Genomic DNA, 22,648 nt, shown 5'->3' on the forward strand with positions numbered 1-22,648 from the left:
CAGGGCATTGCGTCAGCACCTGGTAACTGGCCATTTCAGGTGGACTTTCTGCAAAGTCCAGCCAAAGCTTGTCTAACCCCTGGCAGCAGAAAGTCAATAAAAGGGGAAAAGAAAAAGCCCTGACAAATACACCGGCCCATGCTGTGGCCATCAAAGAGGTCTCTTGGCCAGGGAAAAGTCCCCCTGTCTATAAACAGCAACATCTGCTTTCACACCTTAACCAAAAAGCCTGGGGACTCGAAGAAGCAGGGCCAGCTCCCAGGCTCACCCAGCTGCCATGGACCCCATGCCAACACCAGCGTGAGAGCATGGGCAGTGGTAGAGGAAAGGAGGCTTTGAAGGAGCTGCCTGCTCCACTACAAGGAGCGCTTTGGAAATTAATTAAAACAAAGCTTCTGGGAGCAGCCCATCAATTCTGCTGCCTGCTTTATTCCTCCTCCTCCTCCCCTTGGCCAGCCGCCTTGAGGCATGAATTACAGTGAGGATAGCCTTGAGAGAGATGCTGCCATCTAATTACATCCCGCTCCCCCTGCAAAATAGATAAACATATGCTGTGTTTTTATATATCAATTCCTATGTATTTATTTAGGCATCTATAATATCAGGTCCTTGAAACCTTTTTATGATGGTAGCATCACATACTGGAGAAGCTGCTTGGATCCTACTGGGAGTGCTGGCCTGTAAATCCCCAGCTGTCTTCATGGCCTTTTCTTTGCTGAAAGCTTCTTGGCATTTCTGGGATGCTTCCCCACTCCATCCTCCGGCAGCCTCATCTCATCCACTGCATGATGGCGGGGGCCTGGGGAAGGGAGCCGTGCTCCTTTGGTGGGGCATTGTTCCCTGCATCATGCTGTGCAGGAAAGCAGCGATGGGTGCTGCGGGCAGCCGGCACAGAGCCCTCCCACTCCCAGGGTCCCAGATCCGCCTTTCCAAATCAATCGCCTCTGTGCAGGAATTAGCAGCCAAGAGCAGCAAGGCACATGGGTGCTTTCATGCACAGATGCCGCAGCCAGGAGGGCTGTTCAGAGTAGGGGGTAACACCCTGAAGGGATTTTAATTTTTAAGGGAAAAAGAAAAGTAGTGATTGATTACTAAATTGGCCCCAGAGTGGTGCATTTGGTGGGGAGGGCAAACAAGGGGCTCTGGGAAAGGTTGGTAAGGGCAAGCTGCTCCCAACAGGCTCCAACACACCCACCAGCAGGTCCCTCCTCCATGGGAGCTGGCTGTGGGATGAAGCAGTTAGAGATGGGTGCTCCAGGGATGCTCCAAGCTGCCCAGTCCTGCTCTCCATACTCCCCTGTACCTGAGGGCCAGCAGACGCTGCAGGACTGCAATTTTTTCCCACCTGCACATAAGCCACTAGATGTTTCACACTGTTGCAGCTCTCTGTTGTGTCCCCTGGTCACTCCTGCTCCATCACCCTGCATGCCCAGGGACACAGCCAGGCCGGGGCAAGGCCTGACCATGGCCTCAGAACAGGAAAAAGCACAATACTTAAAGAGAAGTGGAGGTCAGTTAAAGTTTAATGCTCAGGCAAATACATCATCCCCTGCACTTAATCAAGCAGCAGCAATTTCTAATGATAAGTAGAAAGGATGGCTCACATCCCGGTGATAAAAAGGAGGATTGCTCCGAGTTTCGGGAGATAAGAGGGCTCTATAAAAGTTGAATGTTTTGTACCACATTCAGCTTGAGACAGCTTTATCTTGTAGCGATAGTACAGCAGGGGGAGGTCAGGGCAGAGCCGTGCCAGGCCTTGCGCGGAGATGCTTATGATCTGAGTTATGGCACAGATTAGGATCTTATAGCCACAACCAGCTCCAGGGAGCGGAGCATCTGTGGGACTGGGGCAAGCAGCTCCTTCTGCTTATAAACCAGCTGGGGAGTTTAGGTGGCAAAGCACCTTTCTAGGGACTGGTTGTTGCAGACAGGGAGAAAACACCTTGGGTGCCTGGAAAAGACCCTGTGCTCATTTTTGGTACCCCACAGTCTCATCTTGCCCTGAGCATGACATCACTGTTGCTTGCTCAAGCTTAAGCTCTGCAAAACCCTTTCTCTGGGTTCAGCACCTGGGGGCCCCTCTAGCAAAGGCAAGGAGGGCACTGCTGCCATTGAACCTGCTGTACCCATGGCTCTGTGTGCCCAAAGGGCTCATTCCCTTCCCAGCGGGAAGCAAGCCTTTCAAAAACCTCAAGGCCATCGAGACACCTCTGGCTATGGGATCCAGGAAAGCCTGGGAGGGGGCTCTCAGCAGGCCTGTGGCTGAGGGCAAATGTCCCCTGGGGTGTGACAGATGAGTAGCACTTCCACTATCACTTGTGCTGCATTTTGGTGGCTTTCCCAGAGCATGTCAGGGAGGTTGGCAGCAAGGTCTTTGCAATGGTCCTAACCCCATCCTCTGCAGCTGTGGACATCTGCAAAACAGCTCCATGCTGTCATCAAAGCAGCTTGGGGGGAATGGGGAGGGAAACACCCCAGGAGGCACTCAGGTCATTAGTGCCCAGGGCAATTAGGGATGGCATCTGAAGCCTTTGAGGCTCTGGGCTTTGGCATCTGCCTGCAACCACTCTCCATGTTCTCTGCAGCCTTGCTCAGACTTAGGGAAACAAGGTTTGAGTTTGTAATTTTTTTTATTTTTCAGTGCCCCTGAGGCAGTTTGGTGTTCACGGCTTAAGGCGTTGATGCACCCAATGGATGGGGACAAGAGGCAGGCACCCGGGTCTGCACGAGCCCATGCTGCCCCTGCCATGCTGGCAATGCCTCCAGGCAGTTTCCAAAAGCCACTCGGAGTGGAAAAATTAATGACACCGGCCTTTCTGCAATGCATGGTCCTGCCTCAAAGGACCCCCACGTCTTCCTGAGCCCCAGACAGCAGCTCTCGGGGCGGGTGACCCTGAGCAGCCTGGGGAAGTAGCACCTGCCTGGGGTGTGCTGCGGGTGCGGGACCCCCACCCCACGCTTGCCAGCCGGGCCACTACACAGCAAATCCCAGAGCAGACACTCACCCGGAGCACATATAGATATTGTTTTCCTTTTAATGCACCTTTATTGCCACTCCTTCCACAGCCCCATGGGGTGGGATTTCAGCCTGGTGGAAGCAGGGGCTGTTTGCAGCCCTGCCTGGGAAGAAGAGCAGCACCCGGCAGTTGCAGGGGGCTCGGGATGCTCTGCCAGCTGCCTCTGCACCAGGGAGGGGTACGGCACCGTCCCCTCATCACTGCCCCCTCTCTCCCTTTGCTGCTTCAAAGGAAACAAGTCTTCCCCATGAAGAAATAGTAAAAAAAAAATCTATTTTAGAAAGACTTTGGATTGTATAAAGATTCAAGTAGCATTAGCTGAACTAGAAAACCAAGTCCTGTACATCAGCTTATAAAATTTCTAAATTAAAAAAAAAGAGGAAGAAGAAAAGACATGACATGTCAGCGCAAGGGGTGAGGCAGTAGAGTGATGCCCCTCCACCCCAGCCCCTGGGACCTCGCTTGGGCCAAAGCCCCCTGGGGAGACAGGGTCTGGGCACCACCATCCCATGTCCCCTTCCACCACGGAGGTGCACCCTCATCTGTCTGTCTGTCTGTCAGCAGGGTGCCATGGCTTTAGAGGTCCTGCAGCCGCACAATCAGGTCCTCTTTGTTCTTCAGCAGGAACTTTTCACAGGCTTTGAAGGTGGCGCAGAAGTTGGAGGACAGTCCCGCCACATTGGTGGTGACGTAGTTGAGGTACCCCGGCGTAGCCTGGTTGTAGTAAGCCACCTGCGAGGCACAGGAGATGGTTAGTAGGGGCACGTGCAGAGGGAGGAGCCTCCCTGTTGTGGTGCAGTTGGCATGGCCCCGCAGCACGGCCGCAGCATCCCACCTTGCTCATCTCCTCTGACTCCGGCCAAATGCAGAAACCGGAGCAGACTGTCTCCCCCCGTGTAAAGCCGGTGCTGGCGGGGTGGGTGGGCAGTGTCACCGACCGAAAGGCCACCACATAGGGGTCCCTGGGGAGGAGAGAGCCTGGTGAGCTGGCACAGCTCGGACAGCATATAGTAGGGGGTTGGGGCTGGGGGCAGTTACCCCTTGCTGCAGGGTTTCCGTCGGGATGCTAGGATGACGAAGTCCTGTGGCTTATTCTCATGGCTGAGCGTCTGGCTCACCACATGGTAGATCATGTCATCATCATCTACTTGCTGGACAAGCTCAGCACTCCTGCAAGGTGAGAGGAGACCTGTCACACCAGGAGAGACGAAGACCAGCCGTGGGGTAGCCATGAAAGGGACAATACCATCCCCAAAGAAACCCTGCTGTGGCCCCCAAGTCTGGGGGGGCATTTACAGCCCGCTATGGCACCCAAAATATTGTGGGGGACCCAAAATTGATGTTTTCTGCAGTGAAGTGCAACCATCAGCACAGATGGAGCCAGTGCTCCTGGGGACAGGGGTGCACAGTGAAAGGTCCCTAGGAGCAATCATGGCTCCGAGGTGAAACGCTTGCTCCCAGGAAAAGCCCAAAGCAGTGAGGTTTAAATTTAAGGATGTGGGTTTTGGAAAAGGCCAGGTGCCCCCCAGAAGCCCCGCAGCACTCACGCATAGTGGCTGTCCCACTCGTGCCGGCGCCGCAGGTCGGAGAGCAGGGAGAAGGCTTGGCCAGCAGCGATGCGGACCGACATCTCGATGCGGAAGGAGAGGAACTTGTCCTCCTCCAGTGTGTACATCCGCACCTCGGGGAGCACAGGGCATGGGCTGGGACACATTCACCACCACCAAGCCCCTGGGTTGCCCATGCTGTGGGGGCAAGAAGCACCTCGGGGGGAAGGAGCAGGGTTTAGTACCTTTTCCTTTTCTCTGGCGAGTACCCAGTTCGCTTTGGCTACGAGTGTCTTCAGCGCAGAGACATTGTTGTAGCTCAGATAAACCTGGAGCAGGGACAGCACGTCAGGGGCAGGAAGGGGGGCAGGAGGCAGTGACTCCCACAGGGCAGCATCCTACCTTGTTGCTTTGGTCCCAGGGCACAGAGAGCGGCACCTCGGCCTGTTTGCAGGAGATGATGTATTTTCTGCAAGAATGGAACAATTTCCCATATGGTGGGATAGAAACCACCCACAGACTGTCGTGGTACTCTAGTGCTGAGACCCCCTTTCCTTCTTTCTCCTTCCCCACATCCCACTTGTTTTTTCCACTCACCGGTCCAGCCGAATTTTTTTCCTAGCACTGGCTTCTCTGTACCTCCTCTCTCCATCCTGATAAAAGGTAAAAGCATATCAGGTTAATAGGAAACAGAGGGGAAAAAAAACCCCACAGATATCTTTCTGGGAAAGGGCAAAACGTTCAGCAGCGAAAAGCCCCTGTGCTGACCGGCAGACATCCCAACTATGCTGGCAGTGGTGGTTAGTGATTAACCGTGAGCTATTTCAGCATCCTACAGCGCGCTGTGATCAAGCAAGTACTGTGGCTGCAGGGCTGCAAACAGCCATTGAAACACAAATTGCATCCCCTGGCACATGCAAATATCCCCTCCCGGCAAATAAAAACCCCAAAAGAAGCAGCTTATTTCAAAGAAAGCAATAGCACAGTGCTTTAAAGCAGGCTCCGGCCATGAGGTGCTGTCCTGCAGGGTGGAAGAAGAGTCCTAGTTTTAAGGCATCAAAAATATCAGGTAGGTGGGCACAGATAAGCCACGAGGAAAGTGACACCGTCACTTGCTCCCACTATGATGTGCCCCACGACACATGGGTGTTTGCTTCGCTGCTGTGCTCACATGACAAATTTTCTTAAATATTTGGATCCAAGCAAATTATGGATTAGGATGCTTTGAAAGGTAAAAACAACTGAAGAAGTTTTCCTTCTCTCCCCTAAATTTTAGAAAAGATGAGCTTGAACTTGCAGGCAATATTCTGTTAAGCCTTGCATGGCTAATACATCTCCATCTCTGCATGGGCAAGTGTTTTATTTTATTATTAGTTATACCAAGCAATCCATTTAATTCACTTGCTATCAAGCAATTTAATTTCCATCATCATAAAACTGCATTTGTTTTGCTGTGAATCCAAGAGCCTTTCAGGACTAAGTGTGATTCCTGGGGGTCCCATGCCACCGCCATGGGGAGAAGTCAGCCCTGCCCATCCTTACCCCCGGCTCAGGTGCCACCATTGGCAGGTTGCAGGGCCGGCCCCCCTGGTCCAGCACCACGAAGGTCATGAAGGCGCTGTTGATGTGCCTTCGGCTGATGGACATCTCCTGATCGTATGCCTCGGCGCAGACCCCCACCTCCATGCTGGGCAGGAGAGAAGAAGGGGTGAGGGTGCGGAGAGCCACTGGAAGGGTGGGATGGGGACACCACACTGCTGGCACCCACCTGTTTTTGAAGGCATTGTTGACGATGGCTTTGAGCACCAGGCGGTCCCCGACTTGTGATGGTCCCCGAAAATGGAACATCTCAATGGCCCGCAGTGTGGGGTGGGCACGGCACAGCCGGCTGCAGGGGGCAGGTGTTAACCCCCAGCTCTGGCACCCTGGAAGCTTCACACACCCTTCCCAACCCACCCAGAGCTGAGGAGACCCCAAAAAATGTCACCCCTGGATTTCAACTGCCAATATCAGCCATGAGAAGGGACAATAAGCAGACTGTGGTGAGTGTGAACCGTTCCCTGGGGTCCTCCAGCACCATGCACCCATGGGACTCCCTGTACAGGACTGCTCAAGGACGATATGCTGGCGACCATCCCTTTGGAGGGTCCCTACAACGTGGCTATGGCCTGACACGGCTGGAGCCACCCTGGCTGTGTGTCATCTCCAGGCATGCCCTCCCTCTGGCCCCTGAATCCCCGTCGGGTCACCTGGCTGCGATGGTGGCCACATTCTCCATCCAGGCCATGATCTGCCCACCAAAAGTATTGCCCTGATGGTTGGCATGTGGGGGCAGCACCAGCTCCACACTCTCTACCCGTGTCTTCTCCGCCGGCACTGCTGCGCTGCCATCCCGCGTCTCCAGCTCTGCCACGGGGGGAGAACAGGGTTCAGCATTCCAGCCAGTCAGTGGGACCCCCACTCCTGGCACCCCACCAGCCCTTGCCTCCTCTCCCCATTGATGCATCCTTCCACTGCATCGAACCCCCCACATGTCCTGGATTGGGAGTCCATGGTGGTGGGGTTGATCCCTTCCCCTCCACGGCCAGGGCATTCCCAAACCTCCACGGTGGTCACCACTTTTCTCCCCACAGCATCCCGACGAGGAAGGAGGATGTCAGCAATGGGTGTTGGGGCTGTTTTGGGGCTGGAAGCCTTGGCTGTGGGACACAGTACCGGTTTCACAGGGGCTGCGGGTGAGGAGGTCCTTGAGGGTGTCCTTGTGGACCAGCCGCATGCGGCGGCGCTCAGCGGCAATGCTGTACTCTGTCTTCTCCTCCTCTGTCTGTGGGGTCAGTGGCTTCAGCTTCACCTGCAAAGGGTACATGGGCAGAGAACAGTCCTACTGTGAGAGAAGGCAGGGCTCCTTCAGGCAGCAGCACACCTCCTATAGCACAGTACATACCACCATGTGTGCTGGAGCCAGCTGCGCTCCTCCTGGGTTATATTATAGCTGCTCACGGAGGGGCCAGAGGGCAAATGGCTCCTACAACTGGATAGGGATCCCCTGGGAGGTGCCAATGCTAAGGAGCCACCCTGCAGCGCCAGGGAGGGAGGTACGTCCCTGCCCTTTCCGGGTACAAAGGAGGGGAGAGTAGCAGTGGGCAGGTGCCCAGAGCAGGGCTAAGGGCCTTGGCACCCCACTGTGCACTTGGCACTCCATACAGGGGTAAGAGATCACCGACCCGATCATGTGCAGACAGCCACAAAGCAACAGCACATGCTGTGACAGAAAGCTGGGCCTGGCCCAGGTCATCTCTCCCCAGAAAGGCCATTTCGCCGCTGCCTCTGCACCGGGGCTGACCAAGCCCTCGCAGCCACCGACCACCACTCACCTTGCTGCCAGAGGGGCCCTGCGCCACGAAGGTGGCGTACGCCTTGCAGATGCTGCAATGCTTCCCGCTGCACAGGTCCTCGTAGCTCACCTGGATGCCCACCTGAGAGAGGGCACAGCACACCTGAGAGCTGGCTCTGCTCCCCGGGGACCCACATCCCACCAAGCACAGCAGGATGAGACAGATATGCAGGATCGAAGCTGGAAACCGCGGGAGGATTTGGGTATTTTGCATTTGGTTGCAGTGAATGGATGTGCACAGCTGGCAGGGATGGGCACATGGTGAAGGGGATAGGAGCAGGGGCGGCAAGTGAAGGCGTGGGGTGGCTCACCAACCTCCATGCTGGAGTTAAAGGCTCGGTTTACTTTGGCTTTGATGTTCACAACTTGCCCGACACTGAAAAACAGAAAGAGGAGAAAGTGTGCAGGGGTTACCAGGGGAAGATGGCCTGCAGTCCACGGCTCAGCGGCTCCCCACCGAGGTGCCATGGTGTTACAGCTCACCGCCCACTGCAGTAGCAGCTGCCTGGGACAGTGGGGACATGCTGGGATGGCCAGCAGGACATGGGAACGGCCACTCTCAAGACATGGGACCCCACAGGTGTCCAGCCCGGCAGTGAGATGTCACCCCTGAGCAACTGCATGCAAACAGGTCCCCAGGTCTGGGATGCTGCTGGGACACCTGAGAGGTGCAGAGGTGCCTGAGTCTTGCTTGGCACCCCCCCACCATGCGGGCATGCACGCTTTCACCAGAGCAAACGGCTCCTCCAGCCTTGCATGTGCTGTCCTGCACAATGGGGGCACCCATGGGGCCTCCCCACGGGCCCTTGGCTGGCGGCAGCAGCAGCCCAAAAGCTGCAGGCATGTTGACTGCTCCTGTTCTTCCTCTCTCCAGGGCCTCCCAGTAATGGATGCCTTGGGATACCGGGAGATGGCGGGAGGCGAGATCTGGCCAGGGGCATTTTGCAACATCTCTCACATGAAACATCTGTTGGCAGCAAACTGCTCCTTGCAGAGCCCAGGAGCCCTCCTCTGGGCCTTCAGTAGGCTTCAGAGTAAATGCACAGACAGCTTCAGCTCTGCAGCCTAAACTACTCCAGACTGGTACCGACCGAATGAGCAAATGCAGCTTATTGGCAACACCAACAGCAGAGACTTTAACAAATGCATTATTAAATCAGGAATACTCCTCATTCCCTACAAGTGACAAATGCTAGAAAAGTCAGTAGAAAAATAAAACCTATAATGCCACACCTGTTGAAACTGCAGGTTTGCACCATAGAGGGCTCAAAACCAGAAGCAAGGAAGAGTCAGCATGTGCTTTGGCACTGTAACTTCCCCCCTTGCCCCCACGCATGACTTCTGGCTCTAAATGACCATGATCATCTTGGCTACTCAACACACTTTGCACGTTGGCTCTGGCTGGAGCAGGGGCAGCATGAGGCTGTGACAGTGCCTCTGGCCATTCCCTGGCATGGACCCTAGGGCCCAGTGGCAACTCTGCACCCGCCGCAGCATGCCAAAACGTTAGCGGGGTTACATGAGCAGCCTCCGTGCACCTTCCAGGCCCTGTGGCGTCAATGGGGTTAATGCTCCCAACTCACGGCAGCGCTGCATTAGGCCAGCTGCTCTAGGGCTGCAAACATCCGTACCAGACACCGCTCTTCCCGTCCCGCTGCCCAGGAGGGTTTATATACAGCTGGCTGGTGCGAAAAGAAAAAGCAAAATGTGGGGAGAGGGTTAGAGATGAAGGAAGCGGTGGCATCGTGAGCCTGGAGAATGGATGCTCTGGCTGGGTTTGCAGTGAGGGGCGTGCAAGGCAGGGGTCTGGGCTGTCAGCTTGGCAGTCTCCCATCTGTCTATATTACAGCCCCCAAAATGCTTTATCCTCTCTGTCCTTATCAAATGGCACAAGCCAGTGCCATAAAAGCCACATGAATCCATGTGAAATCCTCCCAGGAGGCTGCACTTGCACACAGCAGGACTGAAGAATGGGGAGCATCTGATGCCCAGCTGATGAGCTTTTAAGTCAGTGCTGTTTTGGGGTCTCCTCTGTGCCCCCCAGCACCCACAGCCTTTCCCTGCCCAAGGGGGTCTCTCCCTTGCAGTGTGAGGGTGACAGAAAGCACAACCAGCCAGGCAAGGAGGAGAGCAGCCGGCAAACACTGCCCAACACTCCTCTGCCTTCAAACAGCTCTGCAGGAAATCCCTGCCAGGCTCCTCACTTGGAGTATTAAGTTGGACCACAGCAAGCAGGATCTAAGCCAGGAGCAGCATAAATTCCCTGACCCCTTGGAGTGAGGCCCAGCTCACCCCTGAGGAGGGGCAAATGCCTTGCAGAGCTTGTTTTAGTGTTCCAGAGCGGGACTCAGGTCCATCCTCCCACTTCCAAAACCCAGAGGGGAAAGCTTCCCAGGCAAAGCTGCCCCAGGAGCTGTAGCCATGCAGTGTTGGGCATGGCACCCACTGAGCCTGCTCAGTGCAGGGCATTGACCTTGACAGTGCCAACCCAAGGGGCACCCCAGCCTCTGCCAGTGTTTTGCCGACCCACCAGCGCTGCAGCATCTGATGTGAGATGGAAAAACCGGGAGTTTAACATTTCCTGTGGATGACGGTGAAATCAAAGAGCAAGTTGGACTTCTTGGCGCCAAACAAATCAGCCAACAGCCTGGGACCCCAACGCCAGCCCTGGGCACCCACAGCTAGTCCCTGTCCTCAGTGAGCAGACATGCACAGTGGGGAGCTCCTAGGCAGCATGGATCCTTTGTGGCATGGCTTGCTTGTCTGGGCCTGCCTTCGGCCAGCAGGTCCCCAAAGGATGGGGCTGCCAAAAACCCCTCTGCCATCAGGCTCTGCAGGCACCTTTGCAGGTGCCAAAACACCCATGGAGCCCCCTGAGATGGTACCCAGGGGGTGAGCAGATGGGCATCCCCCTGCACCAGGGGGCATGGGGGCTCTGAGAGATGAGTAACAGTGGGTGGCAGCACCTGGGCTTACCAGGGGTGGTAAGGGAGGAGACCACCTTGGGCATGTTAAGACCTACACCATGTGGGAATGCTTGTGTTGTCCCCTGCAATGTGGCAGTCCAGGGGCTGTGCACATTGGGGTGGGCACCTCTGCTGAGACAGTGCCCAAGGGGATGCCAGGACAAGCCTGGGAGGGGATTTTGGCTGGGCAAAGCTCAGCATCTCACAAAGCGATGCTCAAGGAGGTCCCACTCCTCCCAGCACCCAGTGGGTGGGTGAGCTCCACCGCATGCCAGCCACCCACATGGCTGCTACAGAGGCACGATTCACAAGATTTAAGTTTTCCAGAGTGCTAAGTGAGAGTTGTTTCTTGAACAAAGCTAGGGAGGAGCTGAGGTCAGGGGAAATACCGGGAAGCCAACACAGCAGGAGCTCCCGAGCAACCAGACAGCAGATAAATCAGAGCAGACAGTCAGTCCGCAGCCTCGCGGCAGAGTCAGAGCCTTAATCCCTGGCTTCCCTGTGAGCCTGGCTCTGCCACTGCATCTCCCTCCTGTCCCAGCTCTGGCCCCACCATCCCCATTGCACCCAGCAGATGAGAAAAACCCATTTGCCTCCCCCATGCATGCCCCACTGGAGAGCAGAGTACTTACCTAATGGTATGCTCAAAATAGATATCATCCATGGAAGCCGTGACGCACGGGCAGCCAGCATGTCTCTCGGCTGGAAAGGAAAAACAAACTGCATCAGCTACCTGCAGCAACATGCCAAGCATGCAAGGGACACACACGCTCCCCCGCCCCACAGCTGCCGCCTTGGGGCTGGTGACACCGGTGAAATCCCGGCCAGCATTCCTTTCCCTGCCTGCCTTGTTTGCAGGGAATGAGAGCAGGGTTTGGGGTTTCTGCACCCTGTAGCAGTGTGGGTTTGCAGGTGTTTTAAGGGTTTGGAGGGTGTGCTGTAACTAGGAGGCCTGCCCTGCTGTTTGCCTTCCCTCAATGCTTTCAGCACTGTGGGGACGTACAGGCAGCTGATATCATCTCCCTGTACGCAGCAAATATTTTAAAGCCGTCTTGCCATTCTGGCTTTCCCCTGGGACTCCAGGATCCTCAAGCAGCAAAATTGCCCTGGGAACCTCATCAAACTGCAATACTGCATCCATTTACCTTTCCCCATGCTTGGCAACCATGGTGCACTTGGCAGAATGAGCTTCTCACTGAGTGGAGGAGCTCAGCCCCGTCCGGCAGAGCTCTCTGGCTGCTGCCAGGATGCCAGGGACATCACCAGCTGGGTTTCCCCATGCCTTTTGCACCAGGCAAGGAAAAGGGCAGCATTTGGGAAGAAGCAGATGTCGATTTTCATCTGACCCTGAGCAAACGTGCGTGCTGGAGTGCACATCTCCTCCCCCTCTCATCCTGCTCCCGTTCAGCCTCTAATTACTCAGCAAAATGGCATGACTCAGGTCCCCAGCTGGCGTCAGCTCTGAGGGACTGCACTGGACTGCTGGGCACACCTCTGATAATCCAGCTCCTGAGGACGCTGCCAGGTCCCTTCCCGCCCGGCCTGGTGAGAAGATGGTTTGGTGGGAGAAGATGGCTTACCAGAGAGGCAGGCGGCCGTGTCGATCCACTTGAGCAGCTGGCCGGTGCTGAGCTCACCGCGGTGGTTGGTGTGGCAGGGCAGCACCAGCTGGCTCATCTGCACCTCAGTGGGATTGCGGGTGGGCGAGGGGCTCGCCATGGCCCCCGGTACCTCCTCCTGTTCCCCTGGCTCCTGGGCACGTGGCGGAGAGGTTGAGCCCTGTGGAGAACAAGAGTTCCATTTACCCAAATGGGAGGAAAATCCCTGAGAAAACAGTGACCCAAGCAGCCCCCCTCGCCACGCAGAGCCGGTGGGAATACCAGTCCTGCACAGCCCTGGGCACCACCAAAGCCCACCCAGCCCTTGCCAAAGATGTGATGTCCACAGCCAAAAGGAAAAAATATCCCTCTAAAAAGAGCTCTGTGGGTGATCACTGCATGTTTCCAGGCCACATATCACCCAGCCCCACCACTTCCTCCCAAAAAACCATGCAAACCCCTTTCCCAAAGTCAGTCAATTCTCTGGGAAGGAATTTTGCTCCCCCGACACCTTTATTTTTAGGATGCCACAGCAAAGGGTGGTTTTGCGCTCCCAGGGCTTGCACCCAGGGTTGGGCAGGCAGCAATGCTCCACACCTTCCACCAACACCCCCCTTGCCAAAGGAAACACTGAAAGCAGTTTTTCCTGGCTGGTGCAAGCAGAGGGTGGGAAAGCATCCTCGGTTTGGGGTTGTTTGCGCAGTTAAATACAGTCCTTACAGGCTTTGCGGTTTGCTGGGCACAGAGCTGCTCCTGCCTGCCACCCCGGCGGGAGGTGGGTTGGAAGAGAGAAGCTGGTATTGTGACTGTGCTGACAAAAAAATATCTGATTAGATGTCAAGTGAGCCGTGTTACACAAGGGGTGAACTCAGTTAGCCCGGTGAGTAATTGAGGAGACATGAGGAGCCATCTGGGCTTCGTTACAGCCCTTCCTTCCGCTTTCTGCTCCCACTGTGGCTCCCATTTACAGGACTTGTTGCAAGAGCCCCATTGCAGCAGCCTCTTTGCCCTTTGGTTTGCCCGGCTTCTTTTAAAAATGGGTTTATGCTGAAAATGAAGCTTTCCCGGCTACTCCAGGCTCACCGCCTCTTGGAATTGCATTTTTCTCTAGCGGGTCTAACCTCTGTTTCCATAGCTACTGGTACATGACATCCCAGGAACAGCACAAACCTCGGCTTAGCACAGACAGTGACGAAGACAGCAAGCCAAGGTTATGGCAAAGGGCCCCCCATCCCATGGTGAGACAGACCCCTGGCTACCAGAGCCCCTCCAGTGGGCTCCAAACCCCTTTGTGAACCTCCCAGGCTGTTTCCCAGCATGCTGAGGTGCCCACACGAGTACCACGGAGCTATTTCAGGAAGCTGGCAGGCTCTGGGGCACAAGCCAGCAATGCAAAGAGCTCCAATGCCTCCTGCTGCAAAGTGAGCAGCCAGCCTGGCCAGAGCTCCCACCGTTCATTTTCCTGGCGCCTGCCATTTCTAAATTTTAGGGAAAAAGCTGGCACCCCGTGGGAACGGCCCTGACCCTGCAGTAGTCAGCAAGAGGCAGGGGATGCTAATGGGGAACACGTGGGGAGCGGACACAGACGGAGCCAGTGCAGAGCTGGAGGCAGCTCCCAGCACGGTGTGGCACCTGCCTGGCACAGCCTTGGTTAGTAGCCGTCGGCACAACGGGGAACCCTGGGGTTAGTTGCACAGCATGGGGAGTACCTGGAGGCCATTGCAACAGAAGCTCAAGATATCTTCAGGGACTACAATATTGCCCTTGACCATTTTTAAGAGACACCTGGAAAGGAGAAGAGTAGCTCTAGTTACAGCAGGACCAGCAGAGCCGGAATGGAGGACGCCTGCGGCTGTCCCCCAGCAGGAACAAGGCAGCGTGTGTGGCGGGCGCCGCAGAGCCACTGTCTGCTACAGCCACCTGCACAGCAGGTTGTCACACCCTGTCCCCGTGCCCCACACTGACGTCCCTCCCCATGCCACCAGCCCCTCGCCAGCACCTATCAGAGGAGCTGCCAGAGCTGAAACAGAGCAGGGCAGACCTGGGGATGGTGCCTGCCATTCCTCAGGGGTCAGGTCCAGTGCTCACTGGCTGTGATGGAAAGGATCCCAGCTATTTTGGGGTGCTGGACCAAGCCCAAGGTGCGGTGCCGTGGCACATCCTTTGATCAGTGATGCTGTGTCAATACTTTCCATGTCGCTAGATGTGACAGAGGGCTGTGTCTTGTAGCTCCCCGGCCAGCGCAGTGACACCACCACAGTCACAAGACTGCTGGGAGCATATTTTTGGCAGTGGGCTGTGCACGGGTGGCACCGGGGGCAGCAAATGAGAAGCGCCAGTTGCCGGCAACGCCACTGCGCTCTGCACTGGCCCCTCTGCCTGTGAAGCTCTGGCATCCTCCAAGGGCATTGTGTGCCCTTGGGTGCCCGTGGGCTCCCCAGCCACATGCACTGTGACTGGGTCCTGGCTGGACATGGTGGTGGCATTGCAAGGAAAGACAGCATGGAAGCTGCAGCAAAAACAAGAGGAAGAGGCCTTATATTTACAGTTCACTTCTAAACACAACACTGACGGGCCCCTTGGCGTGCCCTCAGCTGTCCCAGAAAACATCCTGCTCCTGCACGGGTCTAACCACGCTGCCAGAGGCAGCAGCTCCTTCCCCACAGCGTGGGACTGACCAACTTTGGCACAGGGTCAAAAAGTGGAAGCTGTAGATTTGCCTTCTGTACCGTCAGCCCTTCACGGGAGCATGGCATGGTGCGCACCCATTGTGGTTGGTATGAAATGAGGGTGCTCAGAGCACTGATGGATGCAAACAGTACCACTCAGCCTTTCAAAGCCTCCACCCCTGCCTTAGCGGCACTGGGCTTTGCTTTCCCCAGCCCCACAACTTCTCCCGGCTTGCTGTTGAGGCCTGGGAGCTTGCTTATGGCTCACCCACCCCTGCAAGAGCCCAGTGCAAGAATTACTCTCCTGTTTAGCAAGCTGGATTTGCTCCCTGGGTTTATTTTATTGCAGACACAAGGTGGTGGCAGTGGCCAGTGGTGGCCCTGTCACACCCCACGGCTGCCAGCCACAGCAGCCAACACTGGAGGGCACGCGGCTGGGGCCGTACCTCAGAAACCCAAACCGGCTCCTGGCTTTGCAGTGTCACCTTGTACCCTAGGCTGGGTTAGCAGGAGGGAGAAAAAAAAGAGCTGTCTGCTTTGCATCCATCACACACACACTATTTTCAAGGTGGCCCCAGCCCATGCTCCCACCCTGGAGCACAGGGCTCTGCCTGGGGAAGGGGAGCACCCCAGCCACATGTCGCAAACACGCTCCAGAGACCCGGAACCATTCAGTCAGTGGGTATTTATAGAGTATACGGTTATCGAAACTAAGCGAGCAAGTGTCTGTCCTCATTAAAATCTTCAGCCTCACTCAACTGTCACATTTTTAAAGCTGTTGACTGATGCAGCCCTCAGGTCACCATGGCAACGGGATGCAGTACCCAGGCGATGATGCTCTTACTCTGTCACCCCTCGAGTGACCCACTTCTACCCAAAAAAAAAAGTTTACATTAGAAAAAAAACCCTTCCAGACTAATCTTTTTCTTGCCTCCTGCCACACTTGCTTCCTGCACTGCTGAAGGCATAAGAAGCCTGCAGAGCAAATGGGGGGGGGGGGCATGGAGGGGGACACACCCCAATAGCTCCACAAATATGGAGAAGAGGGACCCCGTGGCACTCCACTTTTCTCCCATATCCCAGCAGGGGCTTCTCCCAAGTGCCAAAGCACCCACAAGCTCCAGGGATGGTCTCTGTTGCTGATTGGGTGCTGGCCTCTTAGAAAATCACTGGGGGACCATCAGCCCAGGGAGCCTCCATTGCAAAACCCCCCTTGGGTCCCACAGCCCCCAGGACACTGCTGGATGGGGATGCAGGAGAGTGCATTCCCCTCAAATCCTTGAGTCTGTGGAAGTGGGGTGTTTTGTTTAGCCACCCCCTAAGGAGCAGATGGGAAGGAGGGGCAAGGGTAAAACCAGGATGGGGGTCCCAGGTGCCGGGCTGCAGAGGGCTCTGGGCAGAGTGGGGCAGTCCCATGCCTCAGGCTGCCCCCGCCTGCTCTCCGAAGGTCTCCCACTCCCCTTCCACCAGCTCCTGAATGCATAAGCCCTGTTTTCCCTCACCTGGCTCTGGTCTCCTACCCCTACTCCAGCCCCTCAGCACATCCTTACCCTTTCCTGGGTATATTTAAAGAAAAAAGCAGAGGGTAAGGAGGGGAGGAAAGTGGCGACAATGAAGTTCTCATGGGGGATTATTGGTGTATAATTGAGCAATATCCATGGTAACAAGCAAATCTGCACGCATTAAAAAATTAACCTGACCTACTTTGGGAAATTCTGCCATCTCGACAGGGCAGCAAGGGCTATCCTTCCTCCAAGACTTGGCTCACAAGTCCCACTGCCAGCAGCGGCAAAGCCTCAGTGGCTGGGGACAGGGTGGGCAGGACATACGCAAGGGCAGGTGTCCCCTCCAGTGGGAGCCCCACCAGCCAGTGGCAGAAGAGATGTCCATCCCAGCTCAGCTCCATCACCCCATGCTGGCAGAGATGGAGCAGGGCCCCCAGGATGAGACCTGCTGCACTTGCTCAGGTGTGGGACATGAGGTGCTGGCTCCTTTGTGGGGCCATCAGAGTGGTGGTCCCACTGGGATGAGGAACCAAATTACTTGGTCATGGCACAGCTGGTGAGGAGATACAGAAGCTTCCTGTGGCAGGTCTCAGCAGGACCAGAAGAAAGGCCAGGGTGCCCTGGGAGCAGTAATTTTGGGACCACACGTCATGCTTTCCCTAATTTCATGGAGCAAAGCAAGGCATGGGGCCAGGAAAGTGCAAACCGAGGGCCCAAGTCAGCAGGAGGCCACGAGGACTGTCCCCTTCGCAAGGGGCCACTGATTTTACATCTGCTGGCGGCAGAAACCTTCGCTCAGAGTGAGCACAGAGGGAAACCTTCCAGCCCCTTCACATTCCTCTCCACCACCCAGTTCAATGCCAGGTGAAGCTTCCCCAGCCCTGGCTGTGCCTGCAGACCCCAGCCTCATCCATGTCCCTGCCCAGCCACTCTCTGCAGCTCCAGGGAGGCTCCTGGGAAGGTTGGCACCAGTTTGCCAGCACAGGGGCAAAGTTGCCCCAGGGAGCGTCTCAGGGGACAAAGGTCCCCTGGCACTGCTGCCTCCAGCCCATGGGGCAGATCAAAGCCATATATCATCCTGTTAGGGCCGCAAACACCACCAGGGCCAAAATTCACAAGTGTGAAACAACAGCATTGCCCAGCCCATGCACCTTTGCCCTGCCTCCCACGGCTTCCCCAGGGAGGAGACTGCTGTAGCATCCAGATCACCAAGGTTGAGACCACCACAGTCAAGCCCACCAAGTGGGAGACCACCATAGTGGAGATCACCACAGTCGAGACCACCATGGTTGAGACCACCATGGTTGAGACCACCAGGGTGGAGACCATGATGGTGCAGTGTTCTCCACCCTGGTGGTCTCAGTCGTGGTGGTCACCATGGTTGAGACCACCTCAGTCGAGGCTACCAAGGCAGAGACCACCACAGCATCATGCCACCCACTCCATCTGGCCACCCACGCTTCCCCAGCCAGCCCCGACACATCCCTCTGCCCTCCCCATGAAACCTGTATTCCCAGCAGCCCTGTGCCCACGCTTCCCAAATATCTGCCCACCCTTTTAAGTGAAAAAAGGATGATTCAAGCCAACCCCCACTCCCCAGCATCCCTCCCAACACACCCAGAAAGCCCCAGGGGGCGGGGGGGGGGGGGAATGTTGCTAGCTCTCACCCGCTGTCCCCATTGCAGCCAGAGGGAGGGTGTCACAGCCCCCTTGGTGAGCCACCGATGCCAACCGCAATGGAGCTGCGGCACAGCTCACTGTAACCCCCAAGAGCAAGAGGGCATCACCCAGGCAAGCAGGTGGGGCCCAAGGGGCTTTCACCCCCCCGCAGAGCCACCCAGCACCGACACAAGCCTGAACAAGCCACTGCTCCACTACTGGGTGTGGAAGTCTCTGCAGCAGTGCTGGACGCTGGCTCTGGCTCGCCCAGCCCCGGGGTCCCCCTACCTTGTCCCATCGTCCCCAGTCCCCAACTGGCCCTCACCTCAGCCAGAAGAAGCTGAGCATTTGCAGGCGGCAGCTAGGCGATGGGTGGCTCAGAGGAGAAGCGTCCAGACACCTGCGCGCATGGCCGGCATCGGGCGCGGGCGTCGAGGCCAGGGCTGGCGCAGGGCCCTGGGATGGGGCCAGTGCACACCCCCTGCTTCCTTAAATATAGTCACGCATAACTTTTCTTAAGGTAGCGCTTGGCAAATCTGCTCTTGTCCAGAAAATGGCTGGCGCTCCGGAGGTTTGCCGATTGGAGCTGATATTCTGCCGCAGGAGCGAACGCACCGGGCCAGCGGCAGAGCCGGGGAGTGCGGCGGAAGGGCTGGCATGGCGCCAACAGCTCTGCGGAGCGGGGCGCAGCTGGTTTCCTTCCATCTCTCCCCAGCGAGCAGCCCCTGAGATGGGGTCCCGGGTCCCCTGCCCAGCCCCACATATCATCTCCTCTTCTACCCCCATCACCTCAGCAAGGGGAACAGGGGTGCCTGGCTGCCCCCCCACCCCCCCTCAGTACTGACAGCACCACATCAGCACCAGGCTCTTCCCCACCACAGTTAAACCTGCCTGAAAATATTTGTTTTTTCCCCAGAGCCACAGGCATGGACGCCAGGCTAGCTGGCCGGGAAAGCCTCTGCAAACTTCTCTGGAGCCACTCCAGTCCGCGCAGCCACTCCCTGGCCCTGCTGCCTTTGAACAACCTCTAACAGGGCTTATAATAAAAACCTTCGGTTTTTTATAACAAGGAAATAAAATGCAAATCGCCATGTCACCGCATTAACAATACAGCCTATTGGGGATTTTGGGAGACATTGTTCTATTTGTATTTTATTTACGCACTTTTAGAAGTGAATCTTGGTAATTGATGTACAAGAGGCTGATCAAAGCTCCTTACAGGCACAGGCAGCACAAGCATTGCCATTGGACATCCAGCAGTGAAATAATTGAACAAATTCAACAGGAAATAAGGCCTCATTTTTTCGGTAAACAAGAATAACAAAGTTCTGGAACAGAGCAAACGCTCGTGGCAGGCACCAAGCAACAGTATCTGATGCGGTGGGTGCTGCCCCTGCAGTGCTGGGGCCTCAGCAACCCAAATTTTAGGCTTGACATGGGAAATGCTCATCAGAATTCTAGACCCAGGTACAGGTGAGGCAGAACAGGTTGGTACCTCTGCGAACGGGGCAGGGATGGAGCTGGTGGCCCAGCCTGGGGTGATGCTCACCCAGAAAGGGTTAGGAGCCTTTGGGGGATGGAGAAGGCAGCGCCTCACCGGGTGATTGATCCAAGTGCTGTGATGGAGATTCCCTCCAGAAGAAGATTGTTTCTCTGCTCTGACCGAGGATTTTAACCCCACTGAGTGTTTGCTGCTCAGCTGCTAGTATAAAATCTGCAATTCTTCATCAGCTTTCTGAGAGTGGGGAGGGGGCGTCCACTCTGCTCTCCCCCCACAACCTCTTCCATGCCTTACAGGTAACTTTGCACATGCAGGTGGAATTAACTCTGACTTTTCAGAAAATACAATTTCCTTGAAAATACTTTCCTTTTTGGGGACAGCAAATAAGATTACTTTCCACCAAGACAGTTTTCTGCCCACTTGCAGCAGCCCAGGTGCCCTGTGAGCCAGATTGCAATGAGCATCCTCCAGTGGATCTCCCCACCTTTAGCATGGAGGCCCCTTGCCAGGAAGCTTGTCAGGGATCTCTCTTCCCTCCTTAGGACTGTTTGTTTCTGCAACCAGCAATTATGATCAAAAGGTTTGCTTGACGCAGGGAAAATGATTCTTCCCCCTGCTCCGCGTCGGAGGGAGCAGCACAATTAGAAACACTTTAGGTGCTTGACCCGCACTCAAGCCTCCAAACAAAAGTTGCAAGGAGAGGGTTGATGTTTTCCAGGCCCAATTAGCATAATGCTGTAATTACGGCTGCAGCAGCCGTCTTCCCCCAGCTCTCATGCTGCATGCGTCCCCTCACCCCAGCACACTTGCACACCCTGCAAGCACCCACTCGGCCCTGCTGTCCAGTGAGCACGTGCAGGCACCAGCTTCTTCCTTCCGATCCATCACCATATGCCCATCTTTTACAGTTCTTTGGTGCGTGATGCTCAGAGAGTGGATAATTAGCTAAATGAATTAATTGACATTCATACTTGTAATTAGCAACCGGTTACAAGCAGCTATTCTCCTTGGGACAACTAAAATTTCTTGGGGACTTGTGTTAAAATACTGGAAAATTGTTAAGAGTAAATAACAAGGGCTGCGCATAGCATGCACGCTCATGGCGCCCAATTTCTTCCCTCGGCCGTAAAAGCCGCTGCACCATAAACAAGCCCGTGCAAAAGCAAAGCAGGCTGTGAAACGTGTTGGAAACCCTGCTGCTGCTCGGGAGGAGGAGAAGTTTCCAGCTTCAGATGAAATCGTGGCCAGATGGGCGGCCTCCAGCCGGCAGCTCCCGCCAGCTCCCCGGCTAACCCTTTCCACCCCCAGTTACCAGAGAGTTTGCAGCGAGGCCCCAGCAGCAGAGGCTGCTCATGCACAGTAATGGGAACTGGATGTCGTGAGTGTTAATTAAAGCATTAATTACTGCTGAGAAAAAAAAAAAGTGACCTATTGGTTTCATCACTTCTTAAAGTAGTCAGAAGGATGAATTGCTCACGAGCTCAGCAGCGGGAGAAAGGGGCTGCAGCGTAAGTCAGATCTTTGCTGAAACGTAGGTTTTCTCAGCTATTAAGAGGACAGTGGTGAGCACCAATGCGGCACCTGCGCAGCCATGGCTGACTCCAGTAGCCCCATGAGGCCAGAAGTGAGACCTGCACCAGGGACGGGGCTGGCAGAGACTGAGCCAAGCAGCCAGGAGCCCTTGGCTTGCTGCGGGAGGGACACCACAATGCCAGGGGCTTGGAGATGCTTTCAGGGTGCCCGAGGCTGCTCTGTGTACCCCTCGCAAGGACCCTGCTCCCTGCCATGGGATGCATCCATCACCTGCGAGCCCCCAGCCATGCAGCCGCCCACGCTCAGCACCCACAGCACCTGGAGGCGCAGCCCCGGGAGGGTTTGTGCAGGCCATTCCATGCCCCGAGCAGCAGCAGGGGTGTGAGGCTGGTGCTCAAGGCATCCCTGCCTCTGGGGGGGGGGCCAAACGCATCTCCCTCTTTGCAGGATGATGGTGTGGTACCCAAGGTTGGGCTGCAGGTCTCTTCTCCACAGGAAATGACCCCAAAACCTGGGTGCTGATGGGAGGGAGGGAGGGCAGCACAGCAGGCACCACTATGCAAACAGCTCATTATGGAAAAGGGGAAAAAAATTTACACTAATGCACCAGCTTAATAAATCAGACCCTGTGTCATCTTGCTGCATCAGGAGCTGCTGCAACACCAGGGAGGAGAGCCATGCTGCGGCTGCACTGCCTGCCGGGGCCAGGGGTCCCACGTGCCCCCGAGCAGGGGAGGATGATGCTCCCAGCTGCTCAGGGACTGGCACTCAGGGTCCTCTGCCCTGAACCACCCTCCCACCCCGCTGGCCTCTGCTACGCACGGCAGATGCAGCAGCACCTGCTGCAGGTCGGGGCAATGAGATGGGGTGATGGGATGGGGTGATAGCACCCCGTGAGCCGGGGTCTCCCTCAGAGAGGGGCTCTCCCCCAGCTACCGGCATGGGATGGGGGCCACATTGCTCTGCCGGGAGTCCTGTTCTTGGCTGCTCTGAGCTGTCAAAGCACTAGATTTCCCTGGAAGCACTTGGAGTTTAAAGGCAGGGGAAAGGGGGGAAAAAAACCTAGCCCAAGAGCTCAGAAGTAAGGCAGCTGAAAAGGCTGGGCCAAGGAGCTGTCACACCACCCTTTCAGCTATTACACACCCCGGTAAGTTCTCAAACACGCAGGCTGCAAAAGATACCAGGAAGGGTAATTTTTCTTTAGCTGCAGGCAAAAAATTTCAATTACAAGGTAACCTATTTTTCAACTCCTCCACTGG

The 22,648-nt window shown here is 55.8% G+C and overlaps 1 protein-coding gene across 2 annotated transcripts; it reads right to left on the minus strand.

Moving 5' to 3' along the window:
• Window positions 1-1,512: 1,512 nt before the first annotated feature.
• Window positions 1,513-18,962, minus strand: ACOT11 (acyl-CoA thioesterase 11). 2 transcript variants are annotated; one of them, XM_064455031.1, is made up of 17 exons: window positions 18,681-18,962; window positions 14,232-14,307; window positions 12,505-12,703; window positions 11,557-11,626; window positions 8,274-8,334; window positions 7,939-8,040; window positions 7,280-7,415; window positions 6,814-6,970; window positions 6,333-6,452; window positions 6,107-6,251; window positions 5,162-5,217; window positions 4,967-5,033; window positions 4,810-4,893; window positions 4,565-4,698; window positions 4,056-4,187; window positions 3,853-3,979; window positions 1,513-3,749 (listed from the first exon to the last, which is right to left on the minus strand). In XM_064455031.1, the coding sequence occupies exons 1-17, from the start codon at window positions 18,701-18,703 to the stop codon at window positions 3,594-3,596; spliced, it is 1,845 nt and encodes a 614-aa protein (XP_064311101.1). In that variant the 5' UTR covers window positions 18,704-18,962; the 3' UTR covers window positions 1,513-3,593. The 2 variants fall into 2 exon arrangements, with proteins under 2 accessions (XP_064311101.1, XP_064311102.1); XM_064455032.1 differs by lacking the exon at window positions 14,232-14,307 and having other exon boundaries at window positions 18,681-18,961.
• Between the last annotated feature and the right edge of the window lie 3,686 nt (window positions 18,963-22,648).

The sequence above is a fragment of the Phalacrocorax carbo genome, chromosome 6 (assembly GCF_963921805.1).
Source record: "Phalacrocorax carbo chromosome 6, bPhaCar2.1, whole genome shotgun sequence".
In the NCBI taxonomy this organism is placed as follows: Eukaryota; Metazoa; Chordata; class Aves; order Suliformes; family Phalacrocoracidae; genus Phalacrocorax; species Phalacrocorax carbo.